At 38.6% G+C, this 19,152-nt stretch overlaps 2 protein-coding genes across 7 annotated transcripts in view; one reads left to right on the top strand and one right to left on the bottom strand.

Annotated features, from left to right (window-relative positions):
• Nucleotides 1–19,152, top strand: part of TAOK3 (TAO kinase 3) — a 223,663-nt gene that overhangs the window by 125,611 nt on the left and 78,900 nt on the right. For 5 of the 6 annotated variants that reach the window (XM_003832408.4, XM_008957798.4, XM_057299542.2 and 2 more), the window contains 6 exons: nt 2,993–3,064; nt 4,439–4,540; nt 8,709–8,754; nt 9,819–9,915; nt 12,318–12,431; nt 14,213–14,304. In XM_003832408.4, coding sequence (XP_003832456.1) covers nt 2,993–3,064; nt 4,439–4,540; nt 8,709–8,754; nt 9,819–9,915; nt 12,318–12,431; nt 14,213–14,304 — 523 coding nt within the window. Of the gene's footprint in view, nt 1–2,992; nt 3,065–4,438; nt 4,541–8,708; nt 8,755–9,818; nt 9,916–11,355; nt 12,194–12,317; nt 12,432–14,212; nt 14,305–19,152 lie in introns of those variants that run through there. The other variant, XM_055096236.2, reaches the window with a different exon arrangement.
• Nucleotides 946–2,737, bottom strand: LOC100978584 (small ribosomal subunit protein uS5-like). The gene has a single exon (XM_034934621.2). The coding sequence runs from the start codon at nt 1,871–1,873 to the stop codon at nt 992–994; it is 882 nt and encodes a 293-aa protein (XP_034790512.1). The 5' UTR covers nt 1,874–2,737; the 3' UTR covers nt 946–991.

The following is a 19,152-nucleotide window of genomic DNA, read 5'->3' as shown; positions in this document are numbered from 1 at the left end:
GGTCCACAATGATAATAATGTGACAGAAGCAAAATAGCTTACTTACATTAGGGGTATGGCACTGATGCAGAGGTAATCTTTTAATGTCTTGTATTTATTTTTATGAAAATTTTAAGAAAACTAATAGTTTTAAATATTTTAAATAAGTTGAGGCTGGGAGCAGTAGCTCACGCCTATAATTCCAGTACTTTGGGACGCTGATGCGGGCGGATTACTTGAGGCCAGGAGTTCGAGACCAGCCTGGCCAATATGGTGAAACGCTGTCTCTACTACATACATAAAAATTAGCCAGGCGTGGTGGTGGCCGCCTGTAATTCCAGCTACTCAAGAGGCTGTGGTGGGAAGATCACTTGAGCCTGGGAGGCAGAGGTTGCAGTGAGCTGAGATTGTACCACTGCACTCCAGCCTGGATGACAGAGCAAGATCCTGTCTTAAAAAAAAAAGTATGTACGTATGTATGTGTGTGTGTGTGTATATATATATATATGTATATCTTGAGTAAGTTGAGAGGAAAAGACTATTACTTGAATTATTAATGGTTTTCATATGTACTTTCAATGAACTGTTACATTTGGAGTATGGAGAAGACAAGTAGACATGAGACAAGGCAACCTCTATGATAAAAAATACACATATATACATACATAAATGTAGGCATGTATATATGTAATACAGTCTTATTATAAAATATAAGTAATCCTGAAAACGAAAGTCCCCCTTAGGATTAATCTTACTTTCTGCTGTACTGTTCAATACAATAGCAAGTAGGCACGTTAACTATTAAAATTTAAAATTTATTTTCTCAGTCACACTAGCCACATTTCACATGTTACTCTTTTGGGCAATCTAGAAATAGAACTGTCCCATCATCATAGAAAGTTCTATCAGATAGCACTGCTCCAGGGATTATCATTGATATATATTCTGGTATAAATTCTTTTATAATTTTTTTTTCACGCTTAATTCACTTTATTTTTCTTGTATAAAAACCCTATGTTGTAGCCACAGCTGGAGCCTGAGTCCGCTGCACGGAGACTCTGGTGTGGGTCTTGACGAGGTGGTCAGTGAATTCCTGATAGGGAGACTTGGTAAATACAGTCTCCTTCCAGAGGTCGGGGGTCAGGTAGCTGTAGGTCTTAGAAATGGCATCAAAGGTGGCCTTGGCGAAGTTGCCCAGGGTGGCAGTGCAGCCCCGGGCTGAGGTGTAGCAGTCATCGATACCAGCCATCATGAGCAGCTTCTTAGGCACAGGTGCGGAGACGATGCCAGTGCCCCTGGGTGCAGGGATGAGGTGCACCAGCACAGAGCCGCAGCGGCCTGTCACCTTGCAAGGGACAGTGTGGGGCTTGCCGATCTTGTTCCCCCAGTAGCCTCTGTGCACAGGGACAATGGAGAGCTTGGCCAGGATGATGGCCCCACGGATGGCGGTGGCCACCTCCTTGGAGCACTTAACACCCAGACCGACGTGGCCATTGTAGTCCCCGATAGCAACAAACGCCTTGAACCTGGTGCGCTGGCCGGCACGGGTCTGCTTCTGCACTGGCATAATCTTCAAAACCTCATCCTTGAGAGAGGCCCCCAGGAAGAAATCAATGCTCTCTGATTCCTTAATGGGCAGGGAGAAGAGATAGATCTCCTCCAGGGACTTGATCTTCATGTCCTTGACCAAGCGGCCCAACTTGGTGACGGGCATCCACTCCTTATCCTCGGCCTTGCCTCCGCGAGCTCCGCGGCCTCGGCCCCGGCCCCGTCCACGGCCGCAACCCCGGCCCCGGATGCCACTGCCGAAACCTCCGCGGAAGCCACCGCGGTTCCCCATCCCAGGGCCACCAGGGCCTCCGTGCCCCCCCGCTGCACCGGCGTCATCCGCCATTTGTTGTTTCCTCGGAAAAGAAGCAATTCTTTTATAATTTTTTTCTACACGTATACTCACATTATTACTACTTTGCAAAAATTGGATTCTACTTTATAGCTTGTTTTTGACTAAAACATTTTTAACATCTTTTCATATTGCATTGCACATAGATTACCTCATTCCTTAAGTGGTTATTTTATTATATGGTCATATCATATTTATTTATTTAACTGATTCTCCATTGATGGACAGTTTACAAGGTGAAGCCAGAATGGGTCATTTGGGAATATGACATTTTTTGTTTGGTTTGATATATTAAACCCTAATCACTTTTTATATTACAATCTTTACATGTATCCAGAAAAGAATATAGAGAAACTATACATTAAAATGGGAGTGGAGATGTCTATTTAGCCTATCAAAAAGTGAAGCATCTTTGAACTGTGATACTGCAGTATGGAGATATTATTTTAAATATAATATCAGGCCAGGCACGGTGGCTAACGTCTGTAATCCCAGCACTTTGGGAGGCTGAGGCGGGCAGATCACGTGAGGTCGGGAGTTTGAGACCAGCCTGGCCAAAATGGTGAAACCCCATCTCTACTCAAAATACAAAAATTAGCCAGGTGTGGTGGTGGGTGCCTATAATCCGCAGTTACTTGAGAGGCTGAAGCAGGAGAATAGCTTGAACCCGGGAGGCAGAGGCTACAGTGAGCCAAGATCGTGCCCCAGTGCACTCCAGCATGAGCAACACAGCTAGATTCTTTCTCCAAAAATAAAATAAAACACCTGTAATCTCAGCACTTTGGGAGGCCGAGGCGGGCGGATCATTTGAAGTCAGGAGTTTAAGACCAGCCTGGTCAACATGGTGGGACCCCATTTCTACTAAAAATACAAAAAACATTAGCGTGGCATGGTGGTGCGTGCCTGTAATCCCTGCTGCTTGGGAGGCTGAAACAGGAGAATCGCTTGAACCCAAGAGGTAGAGGTTGCAGTGAGCTGCACTCCAGCCTGAGCGACAGAATGAGACTGTCAATAAATAAATATACAAATAAATAGTCTCTAGTTAAATATTTAAGTTAAATTGGCTGAAACATCACTAATTCTTTTTCTTTTTCTTCTACCCTCTTAACACAGGCTACAAATGCTCACACCAATGAGGTGGTGGCAATTAAGAAGATGTCCTATAGTGGGAAGCAGACCCATGAGGTGAGATAGAGACAGTTGTATACCTAAACTGAAATAAACAAGTTAGTATGAAATTAACAAAATTCTGGCCGGGCGCGGTGGTTCACGCCTGTAATCCCAGCACTTTGCGAGGCCGAGGTGGGCGGCTCACGAGGTCAGGAGATTGAGACCATCCTGGCTAACATGATGAAACCCCATCTCTACTAAAAATACAAAAAATTAGCCGGGCGTGGTGGCGGGCGCCTGTAGTCCCAGCTACTCAGGAGACTGAGGCAGGAGAATGGCGTGAACCCGGGAGGCGGAGCTTGCAGTGAGCCGAGATCGCGCCACTGCACTCCAGCCTGGGTGACAGAGCGAGGCTCTGTCTCAAAAAAAAAAAAAAAGAAAAAAGAAATTAACAAAATTCTTTAAACTTTTTTTTAGAACAATTTTTTTTTCCTTCTTGTGGAGCATATAATAAAAGTTCCTGGAGTTTTTCATACAAATGTGTGAACATTCATAATTATTTTTAAAAAGGCTAATGTTCTAGCTCAATTAACTATTTTGCAGGCTGGATGAGGTGGCTTAGGCCTGTAATCCCAGCACTTTGGGAAGCCAAGGCTGGAGGATCGCTTGAGCCCAGGAGCTCAAGACAAGCCTGGGCAATATGGTGAGACCCCACCTCTACAAAACATCAAACAAACTAGCTGGGTGTGGTGGTGTGTGCCTGTAGTCCAGCCACTCGGGAGGCTGAAGTGGGAAGATTGCTTGAGCCTGGGATGTGGAGGCTTCAGTGAGCTGTGACTGCAACACTGTACTCTAGCCTGGGTGCCTGAAAAGGAAAAAAACTATTTTGCAGACCAGAACATGGGTATGTGTAATGGCTTTTTTGTAATGTATTTGGTGATAGATTTGTGTTTACATGTATTCAAACTAAAGAAATGGCATGTTTAGGCCGGGCACAGTGTCTCACGCCTGTGATCCCAGCACTTTGGGAGGCCAAGGTGGGCGGATCACCTGAGGTCAGGAGTTCGAGACCAGCCTGGCCAACACGGAGAAACCTCGTCTCTACTAAAAATACAAAAAAATTAGTTTAGTCTGGTGGTGCACGCCTGTAGTCCCAGCTACTTGGGAGGCACGAGAATCACTTGAACCTTGAACCGGGCAGCAGAGGTTGCAGTGAGCCGAGATCGTGCCACTGCAGTCCAGCCTGGGCAATAGAGCAAGACTCTGTCTCAATTTAAAAAAAAAAAGAGAGAGAGAAAGAAATAGCATGTTTAAATAGCTTCTTCATTTATTAAACATTTACTTTATGTCCATTTACAATAATATAAATAATATATACATATACTTGATAGGAAATACTATTTTCCTATCAAAAATTAAATTAAAATGTTCCTTTTCTGACTTCAATAGAAATGGCAAGATATTCTTAAGGAAGTTAAATTTTTACGACAATTGAAGCATCCTAATACTATTGAGTACAAAGGCTGTTACTTGAAAGAACACACTGCTTGGGTAAGTCGAAGGACCTCTATTATCTTTCTTTTACTATTACATTTTTTTCTTTTTCTTTTTTTTCTATTATCTATTTGATCTGTAAAATTACTAATTTCATTTCTGTTCCATTTAACTTTTGTTATCAGTATTTAACATTTGTTAATACTTTGGTGTGTCATTTGGTATATATTCTGTAAGATTAAATGATATCTAGCCTATTAGAAATTCCATTCTATAAACACTCAGAAAGAGATGGTGAAAAGTTGACATCATTTTATAATTATTTGTTTGTAAAAGTAAAAGGCACAGCCTTATATTCTCATCCTAGAATTTTTATCTTTGTCATTTCTCATCCTCCACTCCAGTTCCCCCCATATTTGGAATTGTCCTTGATGTTTTAATTGCTATGTGATTTTTACCAAACAGGGGCCACCATATGATTAAAATAAGAGACTTTTGTTCCACTCTGTCATCTTATTGTTATATATATATATATACATAAATATATATACACATGCACACACACACACAGACACACACACACTCATATATATATATATTTTGTTTGTTTGTTTGTTTGTTTGTTTGGAGACAGATTCACTCTTGTTGCCCAGGCTGGAGTGCAGTGGTGCGATCTCAGCTGACTACAACTTCTGCCTCCTGGGTTCAAGTGATTCTTAAACCTCAGCCTCCTGAGTAGCTGGGACTACAGGCACATGCCACCACACCCAGCTAATTTTTTGTATTTTTAGTAGAGATAGGGTTCACCATGTTGGCCAGGCTGGTCTCGAACTCCTGACCTCAGGTGATCCACCTGCCTCAGCCTCCCAAAGTGCTGGGATTACAGGCATGAGCCATTGTGCTCGGCCCTTAGTATATTTTTATATGATTGTATTTCTGGTTTTAGGTTGGCACATTAGGCACATTTAGGATGTGAAAATGTTATGCTTTCTACTTTTTCAAATTGCACATTCCTACTTAAACTCCAATTTAACTAGCATTTATTGTTTACCATGTACCAACTCCTTTCCTGTATGTGATCTCTAATTAGGGAATGGAATTTTGTTCTTAAATAGACTATCAAACAGTATACTAAACATACACATTTCTGTTCAAGCAACTTTTATGTAGAGTTATTGCTTCCATTCTGAAAATAAGAAATTAATCAAAGACATATCTCATTATCTAGAAATCAGTTCTCTGGCAATCTCAGCTGTCTTGAAGGAGTCAAGAAAGGGATTTCAAGCAGGCAGAATAAATGTTACAAAATCCAAGTGCTAAAATCTCATGTATTTCAAGTCTTCAGAAAATCCTTCACACTGTTACTTGAAGCTCGTTTTTCTCTTTTTTTTTTTTTTTTTTGAGACAGAGTTTTGCTCTTGTTGCCCAGGCTGGAGTGCAATGGCGCGATCTCGGCTGACCGCAACCTCCACCTCCCGGGTTCAAGTGATTCTCCTGTCTTAGCCACCGGAGTACCACACCTGGCTAATTTTGTGTATTTAGTAGAGACGGGGTTTCTCCATGTTGGTCAGGCTGGTCTCGAACTCCCGACCTCAGGTGATCTGCCCACCTCGGCCTCCCAAAGTGCTGGAATTACAGGCATGAGCCACTGCACCCGGCCACCCGTTTATTCTTAGATTATATAGACTGCTAATAAGCGTGGCTACCTGGTTTCTGTCTACAACTGATTTGATAGACCAATCAGAAAGAGCTCTAAGGAACTGAGCTGTTAGATACATGCATACAAACAGGCACAAGAATAATTTAACCATACGGAAAAAGTCAGGGGAGCTAGAAGGCAGAGCTAATCATTTAAAGGCAGAGCAGCCAGAGCTGTTTAGTGTCAGGAGCAAACAACCATCTCAGGTGCCTTTGTGTTATAGAATAATAGGGGAAAAAATATTTGTGACAAAAATGCTGAGTTTTTAAACATGTAATTTAAAACATTTAATGCAGCCAGAAACATACTCATTCTATTCAGTTTTAAAGTTCTATATTCACATTTCATATGCTCGGTTTAAGGAGGTTATGTATGCATATTCAGTTACTTTTAAAAATTAGAAAATTATGTAATAAAATTTAGAAATGCTTTCATCAAAATTGATTAAAGAAAAAGTAGGGCACATAAAGGCTAGTGTTCATTATAACATTTACTCATGTGGAATCTTCCATTTTATAATAAGAAATAAGATTAATATTTCTGAATCTGTTTTTAATGTCAAGCAGAAAACTATAGTATGGTTTCTAAATTTTAAACTTCTAAACCTCTCATTGTTCTAAATTATTCCAGAAATGCAAGGTACATACTACATAAATATATAACTGTAAAACTATAAAATATAAGACATAATCATATGTAATATATAAATAGTATTATAAGTATGTCATATCTAATTTAATTGCATTCTATATAATATAGACACAGTATACTTATATTTATAATATGTTCATATATATTGATATATTGATATTTATAATATATAACTATAAAAGTATAATAGTTTCTAAATTTTAAACTTCTAGACATCACATATTCTAAATTATCTCAGTAATGAAAGGTACATAATATAAATATATTTTCACATTAATTTTTTTAATGAAAGGAACTAATATGTTGATATTGGTTATGTCTAGTTTATTATAGGAAATTTATATTTCATAATGAGCATCTACTATTCTTTTAAATAACAAAGTAATAATTTGTAGGAGTGTGAATGCTTGCATGTGTGTGTGGAGATTGGTTGCTGAGCCCTGATAGTTTTGACCTTGACTACAAATCAGTAGTCTTGGGCACCTAAAAATCTAGGATAAGAAGGGCCAGGTGCAGTGGCTTATGCCTGTAATCCCAAGACTTTGGGAGGCCTAGGTGGGTGGATCACGAGGTCAGGAGATCAAGACCAGCCTGGCCAACATGGTGAAACCCCGTCTCTACTAAAAATACAAAGAAAAAAAAGAAATCGAGGATAAGAGTACAGAAAGAGGCCGGGCACGGTGGCTCACACCTGTAATCCCAACACTTTGGGAGGCTGAGGCGGGCGGGTCACCTGAGGTCAGGAGTTTGAGACCAGCCTGACCAACATGGAGAAACCCCGTCTCTACTAAAAATACAAAATTAGCCGGGTGTAGTGGCGCATGCCTGTAATCCCAGCTACTCAGGAGGCTGAGGCAGGAGAAGTGCTTGAACCCAGGAGGTAGAGGTTGCAGTGAGCCAAGATCGTGCCATTGCACTCCAGCCTGGGCAACAAGAGTGAACTCTGTCTCAAAAAAAAAAAAAAAAAAAGAGTAAAGAAAGAGGTTTCTCACTTTTGCTTTTAGAAAGCCTCAGCAGATTGCAAACCCAATAACTATCGATAGCCTCCACCTCTCGAGTTCCAGCGATTCTCCGTCCTTAGCCTCCCAAGTAGCTGGGACTACAGGTGCAAGCCACTATGCCAAGCTAATTTTTTGTATTTTTAGTAGAGATGGGGTTTCACCATGTTGACTAGGCTGATCTTGAACTCCTGGCCTCAGGTGATCCACCTGCCTCAGCCTCCCAAAGTGCTGGGATTACAGGCGTGAGCCGCTGCACCCAGCCTATCAATAGTATTATAATAATATTATTCTGGAAATATTTTGAGATCTAAATGTAAATAACACATATATCTCAGGGATTCAAGGTAATGTAATGATACATAGCAGGCTACATCTTCAGATTCAGTTCAAAACAATATCTGTTTCTTGTTTAAAACTTTTTAAAGTGTGAAAAAAAGGAATTTACTACTTACTGGTTTATTTTATTTAACTGGTATAACCCCAATATAGATTTTACTGGCTCGTGTATTTGTTTGCCACTTTCTGAGTTACAAATTTATAGTACAACATAGTCACCTGAATCCTTTTTGAAATAAAGTAGTGAAGGAGTTAATAAATAAATTGGCAATCTTGGCTTCACCATTTATAGTGAATATTTCTATATCTAGTCCCCCAATAATCTTTAGGCCAATTTCAAACAAGAAATAATAAAAACTGAGATGATGAAAATTATAAAAATCAATTAGTGCCAGATGACAAAAATTCAGTCCAAGCTCGGGTAGATCAGAATATTTATTCACCTAGTATTCTTAGTTCCTTTATTGGTTGTTTAGTTGGTTTCAGCAGTTTTTAAATTAACTTTCATTATTCTGAATATTATTTTAATCTCTTATAGTTGGTGATGGAATATTGCTTAGGCTCAGCCTCTGATTTATTAGAAGGTAAGAAAGAAGGAATTAAACTCTCCTTTCTGTTTTACTTTGATCAGAATGTTATCTACCGCCATACTAAAGTGTAGTTTGGGCAGTCTAATTGAATGATGGCTTGAGCTTTAGGGTTGTGTGGATAAGCCATGCACACTTCCTCTCTTCAATGCCACTGAAAGTGTCTGAGTGATGTTAGCAGTCTTCCTGCTGTTTTAGTTCATGGCCCATCCAGGGCAGGTACTACCAAAATGTTTGGCTAATGTGATATGGTATATGTAGCCAAAAACATCATATTCATGGGTATATGTGAAAGAGAGGTAGATAGTCTCACGTTATATTGATGTTAAACCCTTTCAGAAATCTTGACTGACCCAGTTCCTCTCTGCAGATGCTGCTATAACCAGAGGCTGTGTTAAAAATTTACTTTAAAAAAAATATCTTGAGCCAGGCACAGAGGCTAACACCTGTAATACCAGCTACTTAGGAGTCTGAGACAGGAGGATCACTTGAGCCCAGGAATTCAAGGCTGCAGTGAGCTTTGATTGAAACACTGCACTCCAGCCTGGGTAACAGAGTGAGACCCCTGTCTCAAAAAAAAAAAAAAAAAAAAAAAATTAAATCACTGTTGATCTCTGAATAGAAATTGCTTATTAGCTTCTTTCACAAATAATGAAAACCTGTAGTTTGAAGGGGTAATTAAAGATGGCTTTGTGGCAGAGGAGGAAAATGTAACCTAGAACACTCCAGACATTGAAATGTTGGAAGGGACTGGTTAATTTGGGCCTGGTTAATTGGAATCAGTGTGGCTTGGCTTGCAACTGATAAGTAAATTAACAATGCATCATTTAAGGAATATCAGGCTTTCTTTGTTTTATTTTTGTTTTGAAGGGTCATTTGTGTTTATATACTTGGGTTTCCTGTTGTCTGATCACTTATTATCTTCTATAGAAGATCTAGGTGAATGTGTTCCCAAATTGTCATGTGAGAAAGTATGTAACCCAGTCTGGTATAGCTGTATAAAATAATAAAATGAGGAATGAAACTGATCATCTACTGACTTTTTTTTTTTCCTTCCTCAGTTCATAAAAAACCACTTCAGGAAGTGGAGATCGCTGCCATTACTCATGGAGCCTTGCATGGACTAGCCTACCTACATTCTCATGCATTGATTCATAGGTAAGATTAGAGACCAGTTATGTTTCTTTTCAGTTGCAGGACTGTCTATTCCAGGAACCTTGAAAATTAGTGCATGCTCCAATTTTTAGGTTGCCTAAGCATTCATGGGAAGCAAATAGATTGCTGCTTCTGGATATAAAGGATAAAGTTGCCAGAATTTAGCTTCTATCTCTTATTCTCTCCTACATATCCACAATTATATCATCTTTGTTCAGTAGGTAACTGTTCTCCAGGCTAAATGTTGCAGGGAAATTTGAAAAAGGGCCCACCAATCTTTAGATACTGTGTCATGAAGAAAAGAAAAGAAAATTAACCTTCCTTGCATATATTTATCTGTTAGCAGAGTTATTGTCCCTTTCCTATTACAAATAACAAGCTAGTCTTATATAAATATATGCTATTTTATAACTTTAAAATATTTCTCATTTCTATAGTTCATATGGATACTTAGGAAGATATTATCTTTACTGTATTTTGGCATATGAAGAGACCAGGGCTCAGAAAGACTTAACTTGCCCAGAGTTTCACAGAATTTAAGTAATATGTTAAGGATTGAAACTCAAGTTTCTTGACTCCTATTCTAGGGCTTTTCTCTGCCTTGTATTTTCTCTACCACAACCACACTCTCCTCCCTGCAACCTCCCTCCCTCCATTAACTTCTAGAGAAACATGTTACCAATCTTTCCTTCTCTCAGTAATGAACTTTTAGTACAGTTACATTAATGAATGAGGGGAGGAGGAGTGAAATATTAGGTATGAAGAATCTGAGACGGCTCACAAATGAAAGAAAACAACTGGCATTTACTAGGAAGAAGTGAAACTATTGGGTTATGGTTCCTCTTTTGCTTCTGTTTTAATCACCCCAGTGTAGCCATGACCACTTACTGGTACCACAAAAGCAGAACTTCCTAAAGATAGGCAGACCGAAATCCTGCTGGGAATTAAGGACAAAGAGTGAACCTAATCATGTTAATAAATACTGATTAAATAAAATTATCATAATGTCTATGGATCTGACAACTTTTTGTAAATATATGTCTTTGGTACCAAGGTGTTAATACTACTGCCAACTTGCTTGTGATTATTTTGCCTGCTCTCATTTAAAGCTACAGTTCAGTTTTTTGTGCCATTATTACCTTAATCTGCACATTAACTTAATGTTTTAGTCTATATTATGGTTTATCTTCTTTAGTATGTAAAATAATTTGTTGAAGAGTCAAAATACTTATAAATAATGTTTTTTTAATTTAAAAGTAAATACTGTGTCTCAGATTTTTATTGTTTTGATTTTAAAGGCAATTCAATCTCCTAACTAAAGATAAGTAGAGAAAATATATTTTTCTGTTGTGAAGAAAAATAAATAATGCATTTTTTTTTAGTTCTGTCTGCCAATGCCTAATGTCACCATGAGGAAGGAAACTGAATTTTCAAGGGAAGTTTTTATAAAAGTTATTTTGAAGCATTTGAACCTTATCATTTTCAGCTTGACATAAATTTCCTCATCTTCTCTGTTTTATCTTTTCACTGACCATCAACTTCCAATTCATGGTTTCTAGTGCTCATTACACCTCATGCCTTTTTTAAAAAGAATAAGGAGTACATCCACACCTTCTCATTCTAAATTACCATACTGAAAAATGAATTTTTTTAATTATATTTTTAAAACTTTTTGCTATATAATACCTCTATTAGTTTTAGTAGTAACCACGTGCAATTCTTTGTAGTAATACAATAGAAATGTAATTTCCTAACCCCTAATCCTTGTTTGTTTTGATCTTTCAGGGTCTTCTTTTTACTGTACAGAGTTATTTTTAAAATATCACCTTCTATATAACATGTACCTCAAATGCCTTAGAGTTGCAGTTACAATTAAAGACAGAGAGAAAGGGTCACAGGCAAGAAAGAAAAGGTATGTGTGTAGTTGAGGTTTATTGGTAGGTGGTCAATACGGAATCATTGCAGGTTTGTTTAGGCTCCAAAAATGTCACATAATTTGGAAAAGCAGAAAAAGCAGTTAAAATTGGCACCAATTTTCTCAGCACAGGGAATACTATTGATAATTGGATTTAGCCTTTAAGAATATACCTTTGTAAGTGTAGCAGCTGAATAGGTTTTCTTGTTCGCCATGTCTGCCTTTTTTCTCATTTGTATTCCCTCCCTCTGAAGAAAGCTCTACCTTTAAGTAATTACTATGACCTACCTGCAAGTACACCCAGGAATCTGGGCCCCCTTACAACATGCAGTAATTACTAAATCTCCTTCTGGCTATCTGAGCAAGGTTTGTTTTATTTGTTTGTTTGTTTTTTTAAATAAACTTTTTGTCTTATTAATTGCATGCTCTGACCTATGCCATAATCAAAATTGAAAAGTAATTTTCTAAGCCTTTTTTTTTTTTCCTATAGGGATATTAAAGCAGGAAATATTCTTCTAACAGAGCCAGGTCAGGTAAAACTAGCTGATTTTGGATCTGCCTCAATGGCTTCTCCTGCCAACTCCTTCGTGGGCACACCTTACTGGTATGTAGAATTAGGCTATATGACATAGTTTTAAAATCTGCATACATGAACTCAACTATGGTACTGGTTTGGCTTGGTTTTGTGACAGTGTCTTACCAATATGCCTCAAAACGAGGTTTCATTTGAGAAGGATAGAAAGCCCACTGGCATAAAAAGAAACACTCTGGCTTAGTATAAAATTTACAATGACTTTAAATTGTGTAGTTAAGGTTGGTGTCACTGTGTGTAAACTGAGCAGTATTATCAATTCGCTGACCAAGTTCAGGTTTTCTATTTCATTTGCAGTTTCTTTTGAACTTTTCTCTTGAGGCAAAGCCTCCAGGTAAGGACAGGGCAGCTTCTTTCACCTTCCCTGACTAGCCAACAAGCAGAGATGGTACCTTTCAGTGAAAGAAATCCAAGTTCTTGTCTTTGTTGAGTTCTGATAGGTTACCTAGCTTGTCAGTCTGGCTCAGAGTTTTTCACCCTATTCTTTTCCAGATTATTTTCCTTCCTTTCCTAGACACATTGGAATTTCATTATGCCTTACAGAATGACTTAGATCTCTGCAAAATTACTTGTCTACAAAAAAAAAATCAGCTAGTCTTTGAATTTTTTTCTATCACCAAATAACATTTTGTAAGCAACTGCTTACACATCATAATAGAGTACAGTTCTGTTCAAAGCATATTAAACAGATAGGGCCCCTGCCCTCCTAATGAAGATGCATTATGGACAAACAAGTAAAGTAACATCCATTACTACAACCTGGGGTTTTTGTAGGTTTTAGTATCTTTGGAACAGCTGATTATATTGCTTTATATGGCTCCATAAAGTATTTTTCATGTTGTTTAATTATTTTAAAAGAATATGGCCAGGTGTGGTAGCCTATGCCTGTAATCCCAGCTTCTCGGGAGGCTGAGGCATGAGAATCGCTTGAACCCAGGAGGCAGAGGCTGCAGTAAGCCAAGATGGCGCCACTGCACCCCAGCCTGGGCTACAAAGTGAGACTCTCAACAACAACAACAAAAAAAGTTTACTCCAGGCGCGGTGGCTCACGCCAGTAATCCCAGCACTTTGGAAGTCCGAGGCGGGTGGATCACGAGGTCAGGAGATCGAGACCATCCTGGCTAACATGGTGAAACCGCATGTCTACTAAAAATACAAAAAATTAGCCAGGCATGGTGGCAGGCGCCTGTAGTCCCAGCTACTTGTAGTCTCAGCTACTCGGGAGTCTGAGACAGGAGAATGGCATGAACCTGGGAGGCAGAGCTTGCAGTGAGCTGAGATTGCACCACTGCAGTCCAGCCTGGGCGACAGAGCCAGACTCCGTCTCAAAAAAAAAAAAAAAAAAAAAGAATATTTCCTGCTTTATTTAATTACTTTAAACAAATACTTTATGGAACTATATAAAGCAATATAATCAGATGTTCCAAAGTAATTATTTAAGTATTTTATGTATATTCATCCTTTACAAATCTCTGTAAAGTTGCTATGAGAATTATCTCCATTTTACAGATGAAGAAACTGATGTACAGATAGGTTAAGTAACTTCCCTAAGATCAAACTGATAGTAAGGGGGTGGAGCCAGTCTTTATTGAAAATAATGTACTGTGTCATGTAAATCACCAAGTAGATTATATTTTGAATAGTGTTTTTCAAAATTATTTGTGTAAGGAAATAATATCTATATCAGATAAAATTTCAGAATACCCTTAAGAACAGCTATTTCATTGAATCACTTTCCTGGAGAAATTTTGTTTTTAATCTCCAACTTGAGTTTTGTACCTTATGTTTGGTAGGATGGCTCCAGAGGTGATCTTAGCTATGGATGAAGGACAGTATGATGGGAAAGTTGATATTTGGTCACTTGGCATCACTTGTATTGAATTGGGTGAGTAAAGAGTTATTTGTTTTCATTGTATTTTCTAAATTCTATTTTGCAGATGAATTTTCATTGTATTTTTAAGAATCATAATGATTAGGAGTTATTCATCTGGCTATTACTTAATGAGTTACTGGTATATGTGTGCTAGGCAATGCGAATTTATTAGATTTTTTATACTCATAACACAGATTGCTTTCTCTCTGCTACATTTTCATGTTCTTATTTTTATTTATTTATTCATTTTAATTTTTTAATTATTATTACACTTTAACTTTTAGGGTACATGTGCACAATGTGCAGGTTTGTTACATATGTACACATGTGCCATGTTGGTGCTGCACCCATTAACTCGTCATTTAACATTAGGTATATCTCCTAATGCTATCCCTCCCCCCTCCCCCCACCCCACAACAGGCCCCGGATTGTGATGTTCCCCTTCCTGTGTCCATGTGTTCTGATTGTTCAATTCCCACCTATGAGTGAGAACATGCGGTGTTTGGTTTTTTGTCCTTGCGATAGTTTGCTGAGAATGATGGTTTCCAGTTTCATCCATGTCCCTGCAAAGGACATGAACTCATCATTTTTTATGGCTGCATAGTATTCCATGGTGTATATGTGCCACATTTTCTTAATCCAGTCTATCATTGTTGGACATTTGGGTTGGTTCCAAGTCTTTGCTATTGTGAATAGTGCCGCAATAAACATGCATGTGCATGTGTCTTTATAGCAGCATGATTTATTTATTTATTTTTTTTGAGACAGAGTCTTACTTTGTTACCCAGGCTGGAGTGCAGTGGCGCAATCTCGGCTCATTGCAACCTCCACCTCCTAAGTTCAAGCAATTCTCCTGCTTTAGCTTCCTGAGTGCCTGGGATTATAGGCACCTGCCACCAAGCCTGGCTAATTTTTGTATTTTAGTAGAGACAGGGTTTTGCTGTGTTGGCCAGGCTGGTCTCAAACTCCTAACCTCAAGTGATCTGCCTGCCTCGAGGTCCCAAAGCACTGAGATTATAGATGTGAGACACCACACCCAGTCTCATGTTATTAATTTAATTGAAGGAGTTGAAGCAGATATGGCAGTTAACAAATGAAATACAAAATAGTACATAGTAATATATGAAAAATATCCATTCTCCATACTATGAATGATAATATATGTCCTACCTTTATGGGAGTTCCCATTACCTTAATTTATACTCCAACTTGTATTAGGGAAATCTGAAAAAGTAATAGAAAGCTTATCAGGGATCTGACTCTAAAACTGTATTTGACCCATGTAGAGCACAACTGTGAAGAAAACTTTGTGTTAGAAGATAAACTTCAGCCATGAAGTTATTCCCCAAATATTGTTACAGTTATCTAAAATTGTCTAAAGTGCCACAGAATCTCTCCTTTGGTTGTATATTTTGAACTTTAATATATCTTAAGCTTACTTCTATCCAGTGGTATACTGGTAAATTTAACAAATGAATCTCTTGTGGAGAGGGGAAAAGGCCTTGATTTGTAGCTTTGCCAATTTCCATGATGTAAATACTCTTACTATAGCCAATGCTATTCACTAAATGTGAAAATGGGGAAAGATGTGCACAATGGGCCTTCCAAAGCCAGTATGTGCTAGCTACAGCATAATACTGCCTTTATCTACATATTTTCATAAATTTTAAATCAAAAATGTTAAACTTTTTAAAAAATCAGTTTTTAAAAAATTCTTTTTTTTCTTTTTTTCTTTTTTTTTTTGAGACACAATCTCCTCTGTTACCCAGGCTGCATTGCAGCGGTGCAATCTTGGCTCACTACAGCCTCTCTCTTCTGGGTTCAAGTGATTCTCCTGCCTCAGCCACCCAAGTAGCTGGGATTACAGGCATGCACCACCACGCCTGGCTAATTTTGTGTTTTTAGTAGAGATGGGGTTTTGCCATGTTGGTCAGGCTGGTCTCAAACTCCTGACTTCAGATGATCCACCCGCCTCGGCCTCCCAAAGTGCTGGGATTACAGGCATGAGCCACTGTGCCTGGCCTAAAAAAATTCTTTGTCTAATTTTTTAAGATATTAATTTCATGTAATTCTATTAAGGTTTCCAAGTTGATCCTGTAAGTATTTCTGAGTTCTAGTTTGATTCACAGACTATGGTTTTCTCTTTTCCTAAAATGTTAGGCCAACTTGGGATACTTTATAGTACATTGCCAATGTTTCATTGACCCCTTCCGACAAAACAACATATGATAAAGATGCACAATTTATCTGGTTTTTTTTTTACATTAAAGAAGTATTAATTAAAAAAAAAAGAATTCCTGGAGGAAAATTTGAATATTTACTTATTTTTTTCAATTAGGTAGCAGAATCACAAGGTTTGTAAATCAGAAAACATAAAAAGACATACAATGAAAGATCTTCTTCCACCCCTGCCCTATCTACACAGTTCCTACACCACCCCTGCCAACACACGCAGGGAACCACTTTATTAATTTGTGTGTCCTTCCAGATCTTCTTGGTAAATATACAAACAAACATGAATATACACTTCCTATATTCGTTTTCACACCCAAGGTAACATATATATGTGGTTCTGTACTTTGGTTTTTCACTTAATAATATCTTGGAGATCTGTTTTATATGACTAACTTAGACATGTTTTTCATCATTTTAATGGCATCATGTTATTCCATTACATGATATACCATAGTTTATTTAACTGGTCTTGTATTGATGGATATTCAGTTGATGAATTTCTTTTTTAGGTTATAGTATGGTACTACTGTTTATTTCACTCCAAAGGAAATTGATCGAAGTTATTCATACTGATTTTGGGGGCCACTCAGCAGAAATATTTGCATGTTTTAAAAAGGGCTTATAACGAACTTCCCACAATACTATGTAAAAGTTCACAAGGTAGGCTGGGCGTGGTGGCTCACGCCTATAATCTCGGCACTTTGGGAGGCCAAGACGGGCGGATCACGAGGTCAGGAGATCGAGACCATCCTGGCTAACAAAGTGAAACCCGTCTCTACTAAAAATACAAAAAAAATTAGCCAGGCGTGGTGGTGGGTGCCTGTAGTCCCAGCTACTCGGGAGGCTGAGGCAGGAGAATGGTGTGAACCTGGGAGGCGGAGCTTGCAGTGAGAGATCGCGCCACTGCACTCCAGCCTGGGCGACAGAGCAAGACTCTGTCTCAAAAAACAAACAAACAAACAAACAAAAAAACACTTCACAGGGTAATCCCAGAAGTCATAGGACCAAAATTAGCTAAAACAACTTTGGAGAAATAGAATTTGAACAGAAGAATCACTGCCCCAGAATCCATACCATATTAATTAAATCCATATGGTATTGTTGCAGGGAAAGACTAGTATCCAGTAGAACAAACTAGGAAACTCTAGTATGAGTCAGATTTTGGTATAAGACACAAAAGCCATTACAGATCAATGGGAAAATGATGGCTCATTTGGTAAATAATACTGAGAAATTTGTTAATTATATGATAAAACTAAAACTGGATTCCTAGCTATGTCATACACAAAAATAAATTTTAGATTGGTTAAATGCCCAAAAGTAAAACTTTAAACATTTAGAAGAAGCCCCCCAATGCCTCAGTTTCCTCATCTGTAAAATAGAAATAATGATAGTACCCACTTTGTGGGGTTGTTATGAAGATTAATTAATATCTATTATATGCTTAGAACATGGCCTGGCATGTAATAAGCACTATGTAAGTGTTATTATTATTTTTTTTTAAGATAGAGTCTCGCTCTGTCTCCCAGGCTAGAGTGCAGTGGCGTGCTCTTAGCTCACTGCAACCTCCACCTCCCAGGTTCAAGTGATTCTCCTGCCTCAGCCTCCCTAGTAGCTGGGACTACAGGTGCATGCCGCCATGCCTGGCTAATTTTTTGTATTTTTAGTAGAGACGGGGTTTCATCGTGTTAGCCAGGATGGTCTCAATCTCCTGACCTTGTGATCCACCCGCCTCAGCCTTCCAAAGTGCTGGGATTACAGGCGTGAGCCACCAGGCCCAGTCTAGTGTTATTATTATTACTCTAAAATACCTTTACAAGTATAATGAAGACCTTTTCTAATCAATGTTTTTTAAAACATAATGATAAATATCATAACTTTTACTGCTTTAAAATATAAAACCACGTAAAGCACAAACATTAAAAGACAAGCCATGGACTAGGAGAAGGTAGTTGAAATACATTTAACCAACAAAGTATTGGTCCAAAATTTATAAATAACTCCTACAATTTCTTTCTGAAAAAGAAAAAGCTGGCCAGATGTGGTGGCTCATGCCTGTAATCCCAGCACTTTGGGCAGCCAAGGTGGGCAGATCACCTGAGGTCAAGAGTTTGAGACCAGCCTGGCCAACGTGGTGAAACCCCACCTCTACTAAAATTACAAAATTAGCTGTGTGTGGTGATGCACGCCTATAATCCCAGCTACTAGGGAGGCTGAGGCAGGAGAATCATTTGAACCTGGGAGGTGGAGGTTGCAGTGAGCCGAGATTGCGCCACTGCACTCCAGCCTGGGCAACAAGAGCGAAACTCTGTCCCAAAAAAAAAAAAAAAAGGAAAAAAAAGAAAAAGCCAAACAACTAGTAGAGAAATGGGTAAGGAATATGATTAAGTGAAGCTGAGGTAGGAGAATCACCTGAACCCAGGAAGTCAAGGCCGCAGTGAGCCATGATCACGCCACTGCACTGTAGTCTGGGTGACAGGAGTGAGACCCTATCTCAAATAAAAATAAAAAGGAATATGATTAAGCAATTCATTGAAGAGGAAACCTAAATGGACAACAAACATCAGAAGACACTAAGCCTCATTAGTAATCAGAGAAATGCAATTTGAAACAATTTCACATTTA

The sequence above is a fragment of the Pan paniscus genome, chromosome 10 (assembly GCF_029289425.2).
Source record: "Pan paniscus chromosome 10, NHGRI_mPanPan1-v2.0_pri, whole genome shotgun sequence".
NCBI lineage: Eukaryota > Metazoa > Chordata > Mammalia > Primates > Hominidae > Pan > Pan paniscus.
The sequence above is the reverse complement of the archived record's forward strand: the minus strand, read 5'-3'. Positions and strand labels throughout refer to the sequence as shown.